The sequence below is a fragment of the Hemibagrus wyckioides genome, unplaced genomic scaffold (assembly GCF_019097595.1).
Source record: "Hemibagrus wyckioides isolate EC202008001 unplaced genomic scaffold, SWU_Hwy_1.0 Contig2, whole genome shotgun sequence".
Lineage (NCBI taxonomy): Eukaryota > Metazoa > Chordata > Actinopteri > Siluriformes > Bagridae > Hemibagrus > Hemibagrus wyckioides.
The window spans coordinates 702,675-722,366 of record NW_026690780.1 but is presented as its reverse complement, the minus strand read 5'-3'; the positions used below and the strand labels follow the sequence as shown (position 1 = coordinate 722,366).

General features: G+C 36.4%; 1 long non-coding RNA gene and 2 gene segments (V, D, J or C); all 3 read left to right on the top strand.

Annotated features, from left to right (window-relative positions):
* Nucleotides 1-357: 357 nt before the first annotated feature.
* On the top strand, nt 358-872 carry LOC131349998 (T cell receptor alpha variable 26-2-like; the record flags this gene model as incomplete). The annotated part of the segment is given in 2 exon segments: nt 358-411; nt 577-872. Coding segments are annotated over 2 exon segments (336 nt in total), but the record flags the coding sequence as incomplete, so codon positions are not given.
* Nucleotides 873-4,629: 3,757 nt separating this feature from the next.
* Nucleotides 4,630-8,022, top strand: LOC131350005 (uncharacterized). Its single transcript, XR_009204127.1, has 5 exons — nt 4,630-5,072; nt 5,776-5,893; nt 6,184-6,261; nt 6,375-6,418; nt 7,080-8,022. It is a non-coding gene; the product is annotated as an uncharacterized LOC131350005 (long non-coding RNA).
* A 1,078-nt stretch (nt 8,023-9,100) lies between these two features.
* On the top strand, nt 9,101-9,596 carry LOC131350000 (T cell receptor alpha variable 20-like; the record flags this gene model as incomplete). The annotated part of the segment is given in 2 exon segments: nt 9,101-9,165; nt 9,325-9,596. Coding segments are annotated over 2 exon segments (312 nt in total), but the record flags the coding sequence as incomplete, so codon positions are not given.
* Nucleotides 9,597-19,692: the final 10,096 nt, after the last annotated feature.

Genomic DNA, 19,692 nt, shown 5'->3' with positions numbered 1-19,692 from the left:
GTGACAAACAAAAGCAACTGCTGTCAGTAAGAACAATTTTACAACAATTCTCTAAATTAAAGACATCACTAACATATATAATTAAAATATTTGACAATGTAATTAGATTTTTACTAAATTGATCATTTTTATGTACATACATCAATTTCCTGCTTTCAGTATGTGTTTACTTAAGTGTCCTCTGGACAGGTTTCCCATATGAGGCTGAATGTAAAGCCAGGATGTTTCAGTAAGAATCAACAATCTGACAACAACATTGGTGACACTGTCATGTGATGCTGTGGGGTGGAGCAATTTTGAAGCTTTATGGTGTTAACATATTAGATTATAGAAAGATCTCCACTATTTTCACTGAGCTAAGACCAGTCATCATGTTCACTGTTATATTCATGTATCTGTGGCTTTCACTAGGTGAGTTAACATTGACTTTTTATTATTGCAGAAATATTAACTATATTATATTAAATATTAGTCTGTGTGGTGATGCAGTGTGAAAATGCAGAGTGCGGGTCTGAGAAGTATTTCCTGTTGATTATTTAAAAGGTTAAAATTAATATGATCTCTTCTCTATGACAGGTGACTCCATGGCAGATTCAATAGAGCCACTTTTAGAGCCTCATAAAGCTGTAGATGAAGGTGATGATGTTACTCTCTCCTGCAGATACAAATTCAGTAATTCTTTAGGAAACAACTACCTCCACTGGTACAGGCAATATCCAAAATCTAAACCTGAGTTCCTTCTTATTGTTAACCAAAAAGGAAATCTAATTTCCAACACTGACCCAAGAATGTCTGTTAAAGTTGATGATAAACAAGTGGATCTGATCATCTCCTCTGCTGCTGTATCAGACTCTGCTCTATACTACTGTGCTCTGCAGCCCACAGTGACAGGAAATCCAGCTGCACTGTACAAAAACTTTCACACAGATTTGTTATATTGAAAACAGTTCTACTGATGATTTTGGATTTATATACCATATTTGGGGGAATTTTGTCTCTGTTAGGAATCATAGGTTATATTTTTGACACATGTATTATTAGGAGACAGTATGTTCATTTAGTGACAAATCTATCACTATTGATCCTCACTATTGATGCTCTCCTACTGGTCTGATCATGGAGACAGTCTTGGATGCACAACACAGAGAATCTAGGCCAGAAAATCCCATAAGAGTCTCAAATTCCTGCAGAGACAGAAGAACACACACTTCCCACTCATCCTCATCAGTACATTCAGGAAAATTATTATTATTATTATTATTATTATTATTATTATTATTATTATTATTATGTGAAACTCAGTCTCAGAGCACAAGAACCTACAGCAGATTGTAAAAAACACAGGAAACAATAGGATCTTTCTGAACTTTAATGAAGATCCTGACAAAATAGAACATGCTTTTATAAAACCACCACTTTTATGGATATAACCCCTACCCTTCTCCTGCTATCTGACAGAAGGTATCAGAACATCTGGATCACCACTGGCAACCTCTGTAACAGCTTCTTTGCCCAGGCAGTCACTCAGTAACTGAACAAATTAAAAACAACTATAACACATCTAATCACTTCCTAAAACTTCTAGCACCATGTAAGAAACTACAGACTGCCTCAACCCAGATTCCACTCCACAGTACACATCTGAAAGAGCTCATTCCCAAAAAGGCTTACATATCATATAGAAATATCTTTAATTCAAACCAGTTTATCTATGTTGGTATTTTACATTGGCTTTAAGCAGCCTTACCAAACATTTAGAATACTTAATCCAATTAATTATTAGTCTGGGAGCGGCAGCAGGACATCAAGAACCGTCCCAGAACAAAGGGTATACGTGACCATGATTACCGTTTAGTATTGCCCGACCATTTGGCTGATAACACCTAGAACAATACCTAGCCAAGGTGTACGTGACCGTGATTACCATTTAAGGACATCCGGCTAGATGACAGTATCATCCAGAACAGTATTGTCAAGTGCATTTGCAAAACCCATCAAGCACCATGATGAAACTGGCTCACATGAAGACCATCCCAGGAAAGCAAGACCAAAACTTACCTCTGCTGCAGAGGGGAAGTTCATTTAGAGTTACCAGCCTCAGAAATCACCAATTAACAGCACCTCAGATTAGAGCCGTTATGAAGGCTTTACAGAGCATCAGTAGCAGACATATCTCAATATCAACTGTTCAAAGGACATTATTGTGTATTTCGGCCGCCTTCAGCATTGTTTTACAATGTAGAAAGAAATAAACATCAGGAAAGACCATGGAATTAGAAGATGTGTCCGAACTTTTGACTGGTAATGTATATATATATATATATATATATATATATATATATATATATATATATATATATATATATATATATATATATATATATATATACCAGAAGCATTAAAGTGCACTGAAGCATACAATGTGTAACTCAATTAATTCACCTTTTTTGCTCAGCTTCCCCAATTATTCACTACATTAATTAAATAAGTCATTGATTGATTCATTCATTTATTGTTATGTTTATTATGCATGTTTATACAAATGTTATTTTTGTTAGATTTGGCAGTGGCTATGAACAGATTTTGGTTTGTTTGTACAGATGCAGCAAACATTAAAAATTTGAATAAGGAAACTGTTATTTGATTCACCTTTTCCTTGTTTTATGATTTATGTTTATGGCTTGTTCACAACACTCTATCATTGTGCTCTGAGGCACAGTAATACAGAGTCTTTAAAAAAGAGGCTGTACAAAACATCAACATGGTATATTAAGTTTCTAAAACCACAGAAGATGAAAGAGGAGAAGCTTCTTCCCGCAGGCTATACGGTCTCTCATCCAGAACCTCACAAAGGACTCATCTGATTAGACCTACTATGTTCCCACACTCGTGTTGGAACTCCAACCAACCACACAGGATATTGCACATTACAGGACTGTGGCACACAATAAACACACAATGTACATCTGCACATTTGCACATTTCAAGACTGTGCACACAATACAACACATAACATACATGTTGCACAGTCTGCTTCCATTACATACAAAAAGAACTTTTGCACATCTGCACTTTAAAGATGGACAATACCACTGCTCTCATCACCTCATTCCACTTCGTGACCACCCAGTACTGCTGCTGTCTGCACCTTGGACACTATTGCACTACACACTATTCACTTTACACTTTATATAACTGTATCTAAATTTATATACAGTTATATAAATAGTTATACAATTTATAATTTTACATAACTTTGCATCACAGCTGTTGTATTTTACACTTCCTGTATGTACATTTTACACTTTTACACATATACATATTCTTATTTTATATGCATATTATATATACATACCCTACTTTATTTATATTTATTATATTTTATTCTGTTTTTTATTCTATTATATTTTTTGCTACTGTGAACTTGTTTTTATATTTTTATATTTCGTATTTTAGTATAATTCGTATTCTTATTTTTTATATTTCATATTTTTGTATTTTATTTTTTATATTTTTTATCTTGTCTTTGTTCTGTCCTTATTCCTTTTCCTTTTCCTAGGGTCATAACAGTGGTGTAAGCATTTCACTGCATATCACACTGTGTACCTTTATGTATGTGACTAATAAAATTTGAATTTGAAGAGACTCACTTTACCAACTTATCAGTTAACCACAGATACAAACAACTTTTGTGAGAACATTTGTAGCTGGAGCAAGTAGCAAAAAAGAAAATGAAGGGCTTAACACAACTACACTTTAATTCACAAATCTACATGTTTTAGGTTCTACTGGTGTGTACAATGTGTAATTAAATTAATAAACAACAAACTGGTGACAATAAATTGCCTAAGTCTGAATGAGTGTGTGAATGTGTGTCTTTGCTTAGTGTCCTGTGTTGGACTGGTGTCCCATCCAGGGTGTATTCCTGCTTCATGACTAGTGTTGCTGGGAGAAGCTCCAGATCCACTGCAACCCTGACCAGGATAAAGCAGTTACTGAAGATGAATGAATGTAGGTGAATATAGACAGTTGTGGACATGTGACCAGGATAAAGCAGTTACTGAAGATGAATGAATGTAGGTGTATATAGACAGTTGTGGAAGTGTGACCAGGATAAAGCAGTTACTGAAGATGAATGAATGTAGGTGAATATAGACAGTTGTGGAAGTGTGACCAGGATAAAGCAGTTACTGAAGATGAATGAATGTAGGTGTATATAGACAGTTGTGGACATGTGACCAGGATAAAGCAGTTACTGAAGATGAATGAATGTAGGTGTATATAGACAGTTGTGGACATGTGACCAGGATAAAGCAGTTACTGAAGATGAATGAATGTAGGTGTATATAGACAGTTGTGGAAGTGTGACCAGGATAAAGCAGTTACTGAAGATGAATGAATGTAGGTGTATATAGACAGTTGTGGAAGTGTGACCAGGATAAAGCAGTTACTGAAGATGAATGAATGTAGGTGTATATAGACAGTTGTGGAAGTGTGACCAGGATAAAGCAGTTACTGAAGATGAATGAATGTAGGTGTATATGGACAGTTGTGGAAGTGTGACCAGGATAAAGTGGTTAATAAAAATAAATTCTGAGTGAATGAGTATTTATTAGGCTGCAGCTGCAGGGCAGGGTTTAGAGGGTTTGTATGTGATCTAACTGTATGTAACTAAAATAATAATAATGAATACATAGTATTTTTTGTATATAATGTACTTTTTTGATGATGGATGTCTTGTACTCCTACACAGACACAAAAAAACATGTCTGTGGTTTTTTTTCACTGCAAGCATATTTTGGAAATACCTCTTGGCTTTCCTGTGCCCTTTAACTTGAAAATGTCGTCCCCATTTTAGTTACCGCACTTTACTCTGAAAAATACACACATTCGATTTGTGTGTGTGTGTGTGTATGTGTGTGTGTGTCTGTGTGTGTGTTTTGAGGGGGATATATAAGACAGCAGCACATGTGTCACTAGCCCACTTGCCATTATGTTTCTGAAAGGTACCCTGACCATTGTCTTTGCTGGATTTTGGCTACTGTGCATGCTTTGTCTGAAGACAGATGCTTGTGAGTATTTTTTTTTTTTTTTTTTGTTCACTGTTACTTGGATATTGTGTCTCACATGTGTTTATACAAACATTGTTTGCTGTGTCAGGAACAACTGGACCTGAAAATAAAGGTCACAGGATTTTTATTGTAATACTTGTAAAACTTTAACTACCAATATGAGTGAAATACTTCATATACAGATATTTACAGTAAATATTTTTTGGAGATCTGCATTAAGTTCTGTTTAACCAGCTTGACTGAGAGATTCATTGATTGATATATTTTTTTTTAATTATGTAGGTTTTTCTTAACTTCATAGCAAAATGGTACCTAAAAACACAAACGTCAATTATTAGTGATCTAAACAATGTTTCTTTGAATTATCATAAAAGCAAAGTTTGTGTGTTTGTGTGTGTGTGTGTGTGCTATATCTACAAAAAATATAACAAAAAATCTGTATTTTTTTTTGGTTTGGTTGTTTAAAATTTACACATTGGGTAATGTTTTAGTCTGATTCTGGTATCTTTTGTTTTGTACAGTGTGAAAGTTATTGTTTTTAAATCTAAATTTATTTTGTCACTTTTGTGATCTGTGATTTTTCTTCCAATATTTTTAAAAATTAATATTTGGTTTTGGTTCTTTACAGTAAGTTACATAGTTATTAGACGATGATGAACATGAGTGTGTGTGTGTGGTTTTTTTTGTCTGTATGTGATGTTAGATGTCCCACTGAGCCATGGCTGCTGCATCAAGTACATTCGCAGACCACTGGATTTCAAACTGATCAAAGGTTTTGCACAGTCGAGTTTTGGTAACGTGCGCTGCGTTGATGTGATCATGTGAGTCATATCACCACAAACTGCCGCCAATTTTACCCACTATTCATTGTGGTTACACATTCTTTACATTCTTTACACTTAAGTGCAGACTACTAATAAACAAAACAGATCTGACCTAACCTATTACATATAACATTAGAGTAGTATTTATACAATATGGTACAACATATATATATATATATATATATATATATATATATATATATATATATATATATATATATATATATGTATACTATTATCACACTATTACAATACAATATATGGACAATTTCTATGTTCTTTTCCAGATTCATTACAAAGCGCAACAAGAAGGTGTGTGCAAACACTAAGGAGGTGTGGGTGAAGAATGTTCTAAAACGTCTAAGGTAATGGAGTTTTGCTTAATTTCTGATTTATTTGTCTACATCCAGTATATAAAGCATCAGAGTTTCACAAGGCTTTAGTTGACTACAATCTGTCGACTGTTTTTCTTAAACAGGGCACGCTTCCAGGCCAGACAAAGGCTATAAAAGCTAGTTCAAGGTATTGCAACTGCCATTTATCATCTCATATGTAACAGTAAAATTTTTGTATTAAGTTATTTTAGGAGTTGTTTGTTCTCTGATATAAGTGTGAGAATAGCTAGCTAGCAAGCTAACATTAGCTATGTCTGTTTATAACAGTAGCTTGCAGAGTCAAATGCTGCACTCATACAGTAGTTCATAATTATCAGCTAACAAAACACAAAACCTCTAATTGGACCAATAAATGAAAATGAATACATTTATTTTTAACTGGTACAAACAAAATCATAACAGCACACAACAGTTTTTACTGTTACATAAAGGTACAATGTCATATAGTTCTAGGAGCACAAAGACAAATACAAGCAGAGACTCTACTGAACTTACTATCAGAGGTTTTAAGTTCTCAGATTCTGCACTCTATCACTGTGCTCTTGAAGTAGTAACACAGCGATACAGAGTCAGTGAAAGGCTTTACAAAAACATCCAAATCACATATATACAAGAGGTTTCTAAAAACCACATCAACTTTTTATCAGTTAACCACAGACATAAATAAAATCTGACTTTGTGGCATGTTCTTTGGTTTAAGATGAGATGGTTTGAGTATTTCAGAAACTGTTAATCCCCTGGATTTTCATGCACAACAATCTATAAATAACCCCTGTTTACAATCCCAGTGAGCAGAGAAGCATCTATAAAAGCACAGCATGTCTAATCTTGATGTGGATGAGCTACAAGACAGCAGGCAACACAGTGAAATCTATACTTCACATATCCCATCTTTGGAAATTGCGTCAGAGCACAGCATCAGCCATTATACAGCACTCCTGGAGCAATGAGAGTTAAGGGCCCTGCTCAGGGGCCCAACAGCTTAGGAGTGCTGTTGCTCTAACCCCAATCTGCCAATCAACAACCCAACAACCTTTAACCACCACTACCCCAAAGGATTGTTTCAACATGCAACAGGTTTGATTTGTGCCCAGGATCACAACATAAAGGAAAAGAACCAACATCAGAATTGTAATTTGAACCCATGCCTCCAAAGGAGACTGCTACCTGAACACAGCACCTAAGACTGCTCGGCCAACCTGACACATAAGTTTTTAAAAGGTCCAAATAGTAAAGTGAGTAGTTTGCTCACAAAAATATTTGACAGATCTATTTATTTTATTTGTATTCACAGCCACCCCTTCTACCAGACTCTTAACCTCAGTCACTGGCAGAATGAATGAGAACATATGAACTACCACTGCCAGACTCTGTAACAGCTTTTTCCCTAAGATTGTTATGCTTAGTAACTGAACTAAAATAAATGAAACAATATCTAATCAGCTTGGCAGGTCCTCTGTTAAAGTGTAGGATTCTATATAGTAGCACAGAACAAGCTATGAAAACCCAAGTATATCAAAATCCTACTGTTTTCTGTCTTACTATTGATAAATAAATCAAATGTTGTAGTCATTCTAGATCCCATTCAGATATTAGATGTTGCTAATCTTTGTAAGTCAATTAACTGGTCAATAAACAAGCATGAGATGGAATTTCCACCTGTTTTGTTGTGTCCATTTTCAGTATTTTAATTTCTTTGACAGGTTACACTCCACAGTGGGGGTTAATGGCTCATATGGAAACAGACCCTCTGAGCTTTGTACTTTTGTATTTCTGTTTGAAGTGTAATGTTTCATAAGTATTTTATGTTTATATTTATCCTACTAGAGACAATATATTCATAAAAAAGTAAAAAAAAAACAAACAAACAGATGATTAAATGATGATTAAAAATCAGTTAATTGATTATCACAAAAAAGATTAAATAAAACATGAGAATTATTGGTATTTTAAGTATAGTGCATTTTACTGTAGATTGAATATATTTAAAAAAACATTTATTTTATATACTGCAGACAAAAAATAAAATGAAAAGAAAAAAAATCCATAATACCATAGTATTATAGTACCAGTAATCCATAGTACATTAATAGTTGACCTGAGCTGAAGCAGCATTGTCATGAATATGAATAAATCTGAGTGGGTGGAGCTATATGTGAAGACATCAGAGACACATTTCACATACAAAACAATGGCAATTATTTCTAAAGCTAGAGACCTGAACTAAACACTCAGGATAACAATGTTACTCCTCTTCTTGCTTTTCTTTACTGTTGCTGCCCAACCACACTGTACAAAAAGCACTACACATGACTGGAACAGAGCCATGCTTTTCTCACAAGATGGAGCTATTTACATGTTTACATTCACTTCTGAAATGCCTGACTGTGAGGACAGTTAGAAGCTGAAGCAAGCTCAAGTTAAGCAGCTGAAGCTTTACAAATTCAGGAGTTCAGGGGAATAAAGTAATGTTCTCAAACTGCTATTTGTTTTTATGCTTTGTGAATAAAAAATGACTTCTAGTTGTATTTGTTGTGTGTAACCATAGTCCTTTTTTGGTTATATACTTTATAAATAAAAATAAAGTGTATACACTTGCATCTGCCTTTTGTGACATTAATTAAATACGTAATTATCCAGCTTGTAGTCTGCAGTTGAATACAATGTGGAAAGATTCCCCACAAGCAACAATGTTTCAGTAAGAATCAACAATCTGTCAGTAACATTGGTGTCATGTGATGCTGTGGGGTGGAGCTTCATGAACATTTATGATGTTGACATATCAGAGTACATAAAGACCTCAGAATATTTACATTCAGCAAAAACCGTTCATCATGTTCGCTGTTATATTCGTGTCTCTGTGGCTTTCACTAGGTGAGTTAACATTGACATTTCTATTGCATAAATATTAAAAGTTGAATTAATGGTTAAATAGTCTGTGTGGTGATGAGAAAAAGCAGAATGTGAGACTTACATAACACTGGCTTGATCCACACATATGTCACTGACATTATGTTCATTTGTCTATGACAGGTGACTCCATGGCAGATTCAATAGAGCCACTTTCAACTCATAATGTTGTGGATGAAGGTGACAATATTACTCTGTCCTGCAGCTACAAATTCAGTGCTGTTTCAGGAAGCAACAACCTGCACTGGTACAGGCAATATCCAACATCTAACCCTGAGTTCATTCTTAATATTCTTCAAAGTGGAGAGCTAATTTCCAACACTGACCCTAGAATGTCTGCTAAAATCGATGATAAAAAAGTGGATCTGATCATCTCCTCTGCTGCTGTATCAGACTCTGCACTATACTACTGTGCTCTGACGCCCACAGTGACAGGAAATCCAGCTGCACTGTACAAAAACTTTCACACAGTTTAACTACACTGAAGGCAAATATACTACTGTTTTTTCCTCTTTAAGCTGATCCCATTAGGGTTGGTTTAGCTGATCCCAGTGGCTGGGTTGGTTCTGTACTAAGGCCACAGTGAGAGAATGCTAGATCCTAGATGTTGGACTCTCTCTGTGTATCTTACATATCCACATCAATTAATTGATATATGCAATTGATTTGATTTGCATGTTTAATGTTTGACTATATACACTTGTAAAAGTTAATGTATTTATAATCACACTTTCTGGTGTCACCCAGAGGAGGATGGGTTTCCTTTTGGGTCTTCCTCAAATCATCTCAGGGAGTTTTTTCTTGCCACCATTGCTTCACACTTACTCATTATAAATAAAGTTAATTTTCAACTTTGTAATTTCTATTCTGAATTTCTGTATTTCTGTAAAGCTGCTTTGAGACAATGTCCATTGTTAAAAGTGATGTAGAAATAAAAATGAAGTGAATTGAATTTAATTCCTTTTGGAAATAGACACAGCAAATTTACTCATGAGAGATTTTGTTTAAATCTAGATCTAGTTTCCTATGATGATCACTATGGAAATTTTGCATTCATTTTTCATATAAAAGCTTGATGTAGTGGCCAGTGAGCTTATTCATCACATATGCAGTTCCACAGCAAAAAATCATAATAATGTATAAATGCAGTGGTTTGATCAGCAACAGTGGAATAGTTCTGTGTTGTATTAGTGACTCAGTTCACTGTCACTGATACTGTGAAGTGATGATCTGTGTAAAATTATGCTCCAACAGCATCACTTCCTGGGTGTGGCCTTCTAGAGACGTGTAAAGTTCAGCACATACAGCACTATTATACAGAATCCTCACAGAGCTGTGTTCAGAAATGGATCAACTATACAACTTACTGTACATAGTGAGATACATACCACTGATTCTCACTCTAGTTACAGGTAATTCATTTTCATTAGTTAATTCAATTCAATTCAATTCAGTTTATTTTGTATAGCGCCTTTTACAATGAACATTGTCTCAAAGCAGCTTTACAAGAGAAGAAAACAGAGAAAAAGGAGGGGAAAATGAAAAATAATAATAAAAAATAAAAAAAAAAATAACTAATTAACTAGAAATAAGAATAAATTATTAAATGCTATAATTAGACTATTTTATCCCTAATGAGCAAGCCTGTGGCGACGGCGACGGTGGCAAGGAAAAACTCCCTGGGATGGAAAGGAAGAAACCTTGAGAGGAACCAAGCTCAGAAGGGAACCCATCCTCAATCGGGTGACACTAAAGAGTAAATCATGTAACTGTAGCTGATTAATGTCCTTTCTACAACAGCAATCAATGACCATGAGGAACTATTAGGTCATTGTAGTTTCTAAGGTCATTAGAAACACTAGTTCTTTGCTGTCACGGGCTGACAGATGAAATGGCAAATCTGTGATGGTGCGAAAGTCCCCAAGTGGCTGTGTGCATGGCTGTCTCCTGGTCCACACAGATCCATCCACAGCATCAGTGGGCACCATCAAGCGGCGAGACTCCGACCAGGGGTAGGGCAGTGGTCACACTGGAAACTGGCAAACACTGGGAGCTCAGGAGTGGGGTGTATAGCTCGACAGAGAAGGTAGAGAGAGAAAGAGAAAGATATTAAGTTTCTGATCATGTGATGCTTAAAGACAGTGTAGAATTAAATGTAAAGTGCAGGCAGGGACTCCGGCAAGACTAACTATGACAGCATAACTAAAAAGGAGAGCCAGAAGGTCACAGACATGAAGGCTTCCCGGGACATAAAGCATCCAACCACTTCACAGTCAGCAAACCTGAGCGACTTGCGAGGGTGGTAAGATGACAGCATCCAATAAATCCCAGTACACCAAACACTCTATGCCCATGAACCTTCCAGATCTGCTCCTTTACCTAAGAAAACTATACATTAAAAGCTTGACTAAACAAATGTGTCTTCAGCCTAGACTTAAACACTGAGACTGTGTCTGAATCCCGAACACTAATTGGAAGGCTGTTCCATAACTGTGGGGCTTTGAAGGAGAAAGCTCTGCCCCCTGCTGTAGCCTTTGCTACTTGAGGTACTACCAAGTAACCAGCACCCTTTGATCGGAGTAGGCGTGGCGGATCATAAAAGACTAAAAGATCGCTCAGGTACTGTGGCGCGAGACCATTTAGTGCTTTATAGGTTAGTAACAGTATTTTATAATCAATGTGAAATTTGACTGGGAGCCAATGCAGTGTGGCTAAAATAGGAGTGATGTGTTCATATCTTCTGGTTCTAGTTAGGACTCTAGCTGCTGCATTCTGGACTAACTGGAGCTTGTGTATGCTCCTACTGGAACATCCAGACAGTAAGACATTACAATAATCCAACCTAGAGGTAACAAAAGCATGAACTAATTTTTCTGCATCATGACGCGACAACATATTTCTTATCTTAGCAATATTCCTAAGATGGAAGAAGGCTACCCGAGTGATATTATCTACATGAGCTTCAAACGAAAGACCAGAGTCAATAATCACACCAAGATCTTTTACTGCTGGACAAGATGAAACCAAAAGACCATCCACCATTACTCTGTAATCAGAAAGCTCACTTCTAACTGCCTGTGGTCCTAGTACAAGCACCTCTGTCTTGTCCGAATTAAGCAAGAGGAAGTTAGTGGCCATCCAATGTCTAATGTCCTTTACACATTCTTCTGTCTTAATAAGCTGGTGTCTCTCATCTGATTTAGCTGAAACATATAGCTGTGTGTCATCTGCATAACAGTGGAAGCTAATACCATGTTTACGAATAATTGCACCAAGGGGTAACATATATAGGGAGAAAAGCAGTGGGCCTAAGACAGAACCTTGTGGAACACAGAACATAACCTTGGTATGCATGGAGAAGTCACCATCTAGATCTACAAACTGATAACGGTCAGTCAAATAAGACCTGAGCCAGGAGAGGGCTGTTCCTTTAACACCAACAACATGTTCTAGTCTATCAAGTAGAACAGTGTGGTCAGTGGAGTCAAAAGCTGCACTAAGATCGAGTAACACCAGTAGGGAGACACAACCCTGATCAGAAGCCAGTAACAGGTCATTTATTACTTTAACCAGTGCTGTCTCTGTGCTATGATGAGGTCTAAATCCTGACTGATACATTTCATAAATGTTATTTCTATGCAGGTATGAACATAACTGCTGTGCTACAGCCTTTTCTAGGATCTTGGAGATAAAGGGCAGGTTTGATATCGGTCTATAGTTAGACAGCTGGCAGGGGTCGAGGTCCGGTTTTTTAATCAAGGGTTTGATAACTGCTAGCTTAAAAGATTTAGGCACATAGCCAGTGCTTAGAGAAGAATTAATTACTTTTAGAAGGGGTTCAGTAGCTACTGTGTAATATATATAAAACAGAGGCTAGTGCATTTGTAGTATCAGTTGATATCAAATTTGTGTTTACTGTCTACACATTATAAACTCTAGCTGAAGGAACAAAAATAATAAGTTAATGTCTCTGTGCTGTGTCTCCAGATTTAAACTCACACTCAGTAAAACTCTTCTTACTGGCTCCTCAATTCCTTTTTATTAGTCTACTTTAAACTAAAAATCTAAATAAAACCTCCAAAATTCAAAAGAGATTCCTGTAAATGTAGCACAGACACACCACCTCAGACATTTCTCTCACACGCTTAACTTATTGTATGTTATGAACAATAATTAAATAATTTTGGTCTTTTATTTCTTACTATCAGCACCTTCAAAGTAGAATAGATATTTACTTCTCATCCTAAACTGTGAACACACAGGTATATAAAGGGATTGTTTTGGATTTTTAGCAACTATGTCAATTTTGAGTACCAATATTTTATTACTTAGCTTTGAAGAAAGGCTATATAAATTTAAAGATTAATTAATGATAGTAATTGTGAATAAGCAATGACATGAAATTATTATTTAGATATAATTACACTAATCAGCTTTCCTATACTTACCTATTGGGCAAATGTATGTGTAAAAAGAGATTTTGTACGAATCTGGTTCTGTTGTTCTATGATCATTATTATAAAAAGTTTGCATTTACTTTTCATACAAATATCTTGATGTAGTGGCCAATGAGCCTATTTATCACATTTACAGATTAACAGCAAAATATCATAATTGTTTATAGTTTTCAAATAATGTAAACACCACAAAAACAAGTAAAGGCTTATAGTATTGTATAGATGATAAATCTTAAAATACAACACAGCTACATTAATGACTCTAGTTTTCTGTCACTGAAACTGTGTGAAGTGATGATCTGTACAAAGTTATACTACAACAGCATCACTTCCTGGGTGTGGCCTTCTAGAGACGTGTAAAGTTCAGCACATACAGCACTATTATACAGAATCCTCACAGAGCTGTGTTCAGAAATGGATCAACTATACAACTTACTGTACATAGTGAGATACATACCACTGATTCTCACTCTAGTTACAGGTCATTCATTTTTATCTGTTTATTCATTTTTGATGATATTATGATATTTAATCAGCTTTGTTAATGGTTTGTTCAACCTATTGCTGGCTATATATCGTCATATTGTGTAACTTGAGTATGTACCTTGTTTTGTTTGTTTGTAATTGAAGCAAGAATTATTATTATTATTATTATTATTATTATTAATAATAATAATAATAACAATAACAACAATAATAACAATAATAATAATAATAATAATAATAATAATAATAATTGCTTTACTCTATAAACAACAGTTTGTTGATTTGGGAAAAATATTGTTGTTTTAAAAGATACTGTATTTCCCTAGTTTACTCAGTTACATTAGATAGAAAGTTTTTCAGAAAAGTCCACAGAGCCAATTCTGAATTTAATGAAAGCAGCTGAGGCTCTGTACAGAAGTTCAGAAATGACTATTTGTTGTTCTAATTTGTGAATTTAAAGAAAAAAGACTTGTTTGGTAAAGTTTTTCTCTTTTCTCCAGAAGATGGCGTAGTGAGTTATCTTATTGTGGGCCAAATACAAGGACCCTGCTCACATCCCCAAGAATGTAGACTTCTGTGATTATAAATACTTCTTTGCAAAATAATATCGACTCTATCTGTTGTTTAATCCTACATACACAGTACTAGGCCTATAGGTACAGTAGGCCTATACGTACAATTTCATTACAAATGTGTGACCTACACTGATCAGGCATAACATTATAACCACCGGCTTAATATTGTGTTGGTCCTCCTTTTTCTGCCAAAAAGCCCATCATGCACTGTGTATTCTGACACCTTTCTATCAGAATCAGTATTAACTTCTTCAGCAACTTGAGTAACAGTAGCTCATCTGTTGGATCGGATCACACGGGCCAGCCTTCGCTCCCCACGTGCATCAATAAGTCTTGGCCGCCCATGACACTGTCGCCGGTTTACCACTCTTCCTTGCTTGGACCACTTTTGATAGATACTGACCACTGCAGACTGGGAACACACCACAAGAGCTGCAGTTTTGGAGATGCTCTAATCCAGTCGTCCAGCCATCACAATTTTCCTAACGCTTGCCCATTTTTCCTGCTTCTAACACATTAACTTGTTCAAAATGTTCACTTGGGGCCTAATATATCCAACCCACTAACAGGTGCCATGATGAGGAGATCATCAGTGTCATTCTCTTCACCTGTCACTGGTCATAATGTTATGCCTGATTGGTGTAAATTGGTATTATATTTTTATTATTATTATATCATATTACAGCTGCTTTGAATAAAATGGGATCTGGACAGATTCTCTTGTCATAGGATAAGGTAAATACTCCACCCTTTCTTTATAAACACAGTTTCATGTTTAAATGACCAATCAGCAGATATGAGATGAAGTCAACTAGTTTTACACAGCGGTTTTATTAAGCAATGAGTTAAATGGCAATAAAGAATAATAGATAAGAGAAAGAAAAGAGGCTGGTTTGTTCCTCACCTCATGAAATACCACCTTATGAAATGTAATCCTATTCAATAAACATGCTTTATCACAACAATCAAGTACCCTAATATCCAAACACCACTTATTAAATATATATATATATATATATATATTTAAAAAACAAAAATATTTGCTCATTTTAATTATTACTACATTTTTCATTTTTATGAAGTAGAATTTTTTTCCTGCTGTCAGTTTTTGTTTGTTTATTATGTAAACAGTTTCAGCACAGTTTCCAAACAAGGCTTAATGTAAAGCCAGGATGTTTCACTGTCATCAACACTGGAGACACTGTCATGTGATGCTGGGGGGTGGAGCTTCCTGAACATTTATCATGGTAATATATTAGAGTACAGAAAGAGCTTTTTCATTCAGCTAAAACCAGTCATCATGTTCACTGTTATATTCATGTGTCTGTGGCTTTCACTAGGTGAGTTAACACCTTTTGTTAGTTTACATATTATGTATTGTTTATTAATTGTCTGGTGTTACAGAAAGCATGATTTCTGTGTGTAATTCTGGCTTGATTGTGTAAAACTTTAAGTTCTCTTCTCTATGACAGGTGACTCCATGGCAGATTCAATAAAGCCACTTTCCACTCAGAATGTTGTAGATGAAGGTGATGATGTTACTCTGTCCTGTGAATATGAAACAAGTGCTCCAGGATTCTCCCTGCACTGGTACAGACAATATCCAAAATCTAAACCTGAGTTCCTTCTTTATATTTACAAAACTGGAGATCTAAGTGAAAACCGTCCCCCAAGAATGAATGCTACACTTAAAGATAAGAAAGTGGATCTGATCATCTCCTCTGCTGCTGTATCAGACTCTGCACTATATTACTGTGCTCTGGCGCTCACAGTGACAGGAAATCCAGCTGCACTGTACAAAAACCTTCACACAGTTTTGTTATACTGAAGGCAGTTCTGCTGGTGACATTCCTTTACTCCTAAGTGAAATTTATAATTAAATTAGAAGTGCACTAAAGACAAGGCATGGCTCCACATTTATCACCTTGAACTGTATATATCATCTAACACCAATCACACAGACCAGCAACGAGGTAATGAGAAAAACCTCCAGAACTAAGGAATGAGTTTTAGGCTTCACAGGAAATAAGAATTAGACCTCACATGCTTTGTCACTTCTGCTGTGATGGAGTATATCTGAAATTTAACACTGCAATGTGTGTGATTTAAAGTTTTGTTGCTTCATTTTATGTGTGTACTTTAATCTGTTTGTGTTAAAGCATTACACAGGAAACCTGCTCTCCACATAGCATTATCTCTACAGATGGTATAACCACTACAGAACAATTCCTGGTATTTTTACACAAGTGACTAGAACTGCCTTATTTATTAGTGCATCATTAGTTTTCTGATCTTTTGCACAGTGTTCAGTGTGAGAAACATCAATTCAATTCAATCTGAACTCTGAACACTGTTCCAAACACAGAGACCACAGATTATCAGATATGCTCTTGTCATGTAATGGAGTGCAAGCAGAGACTCTGGTAAAAAGTGTGGAGTAAAGACAGAATTATCTTTTAAATGTTTTAATGGTTTAAAATAATACACTATATTGCCAAAAGTATTCGCTCACCTGCCTTGACTCGCATATGAACTTAAGTGACATCCCATTCCTAATCCATAGGGTTCAATATGACGTCGGTCCACCCTTTGCAGCTATAACAGCTTCAACTCTTCTGGGAAGGTTGTCCACAAGGTTTAGGAGTGTGTTTATGGGAATTTTTGACAATTCTTCCAGAAGCGTATTTGTGAGGTCACACACTGATGTTGGACGAGAAGGTCTGGCTCTCAGTCTCCGCTCTAATTCATCCCAAAGGTGTTCTATCGGGTTGAGGTCAGGACTCTGTGCAGGCCAGTCAAGTTCATCCACACCAGACTCTGTCATCCATGTCTTTATGGACCTTGCTTTGTGCACTGGTGCACAGTCATGTTGGAAGAGGAAGGGGCCAGCTCCAAACTGTTCCCACAAAGTTGGGAGCATGGAATTGTCCAAAATGTCTTGGTATGCTGAAGCATTCAGAGTTCCTTTCACTGGAACTAAGGGGCCAAGCCCAGCTCCTGAAAAACAACCCCACACCATAATCCCCCCTCCACCAAACATTACACTTGGCACAATGCAGTCAGACAAGTACCGTTCTCCTGGCAACCGCCAAACCCAGACTCATCCATCAGATTGCCAGATGGAGAAGCGCGATTCGTCACTCCAGAGAACACGTCTCCACTGCTCTAGAGTCCAGTGGCGGCGTGCTTTACACCACTGCATCCGACGCTTTGCATTGCACTTGGTGATGTATGGCTTGGATGCAGCTGCTCGGCCATGGAAACCCATTCCATGAAGCTCTCTGCGCACTGTTCTTGAGCTAATTTGAAGGCCACATGAATTTTGGAGGTCTGTAGCGATTGACTCTGCAGTAAGTTGGCGACCTCTTCGCACTATGTGCCTCAGCATCCGCTGACCCCGCTCCGTCAGTTTACGTGGCCTACCACTTCGTGGCTGAGTTGCTGTCGTTCCCAAACACTTCCACGTTCTTATAATACAGCTGACAGTTGACTGTGGAATATTTAGGAGCGAGGAAATTTCACGACTGGATTTGTTGCACAGGTGGCATCCTATCACAGTTCCACGCTGGAATTCACTGAGCTCCTGAGAGCGACCCATTCTTTCACAAATGTTTGTAAAAACAGTCTGCATGCCTAGGTGCTTGATTTTATACACCTGTGGCCATGGAAGTGATTGGAACACCTGATTCTGATTATTTGGATGGCTGAGCGAATACTTTTGGCAATATAGTGTATAAGTTCTCAAACTAGACCTACACAAAGCAGAAAGAAAGAATAATAACATCAATAACATCAAATCCCCCAAACTGTTATTGTACAATAAAATAAAACTGAATTCTTAAAAAAGTTTTTCGTGTGCTAATGAGACGCAGAAAGTCACGTGACACTTCCGCATGTCCTAATTAGCACATCACAACAATGATGGATTCTTATAGAAGAAAAAAGTCAGTGAAAAAGAGTCTTTGTTACATGACAGTTGTCTTCAAGCTACTTTGTTTCTGCTCACTCCCAATTTAAACTCACATGACACTGCATAATTGTTCATTTACTGAAAGCTTAATGCAGGCTAATTTATTCCAAATCAGAGTAACTGGTATGCATTGCATGCTCTGGTGTCTGCAAACACGGGTAGCTGCAAACGAGACCATATCACACCAATGTTACGCTCCCTGCACTGGCTGCCAGTCTGATATCGAATTGATTACAAAATTCTGTTATTTGTCTATAAAGCTCTTAACAACTTAGCTCCAAGATATCTCTCCGATTTACTCACCACTTACAATCCTGCTCGGTCACTTAGATCCCAAGATGGTCATCTTTTGTGAATACCATGGTCTCGCCTGTAACGCAGGGGAGACAGAGCCTTCGCAGTAGCTGGTCCTAAGCTGTGGAACAGCCTGCCATCACCCATTAGAACTGCTTCCACGTTAGCTGAATTCAAATCGATGTTAAAAACGCATCTCTTTTCTTCTGCTGTTAATTGTTTGTAAATGTGTATGTGTTTTCCTGCTTTCATCCTTTTTATTTTTATTCCCATTATTTTTGTACAGCACTTTGGCAAACTAAGGTTGAATTGAAATGTGCTTTATAAATAAAATTGAATTGAAAATTGAATTAAATTGATGTATACAGATGTCGGCGCTTTGGTATTTAAATACATGTGTTGTACTTCACAGAATGTCCACCAGGTGGCACATGGTACACCTCTGGCCTGAGCACATTATACAGTATAATCACTCAAAGTTTGCTATGTAGTCTTCATACTCTTGTTAAATACGCTTGTAATTTATCACGTTACATTAAAAAGTGTCCAGTAAATTTGTTAACTGCACATGTAATGTAGTGATTGTGAGAAAACATCCACAATACATTCTGAAAGACATAAACACAGTTTCTAAAGTATATATTTTAATACTTTAATACATATATAATAATATTTACATTTTAAATGAATATATATAAATTTACCCGTG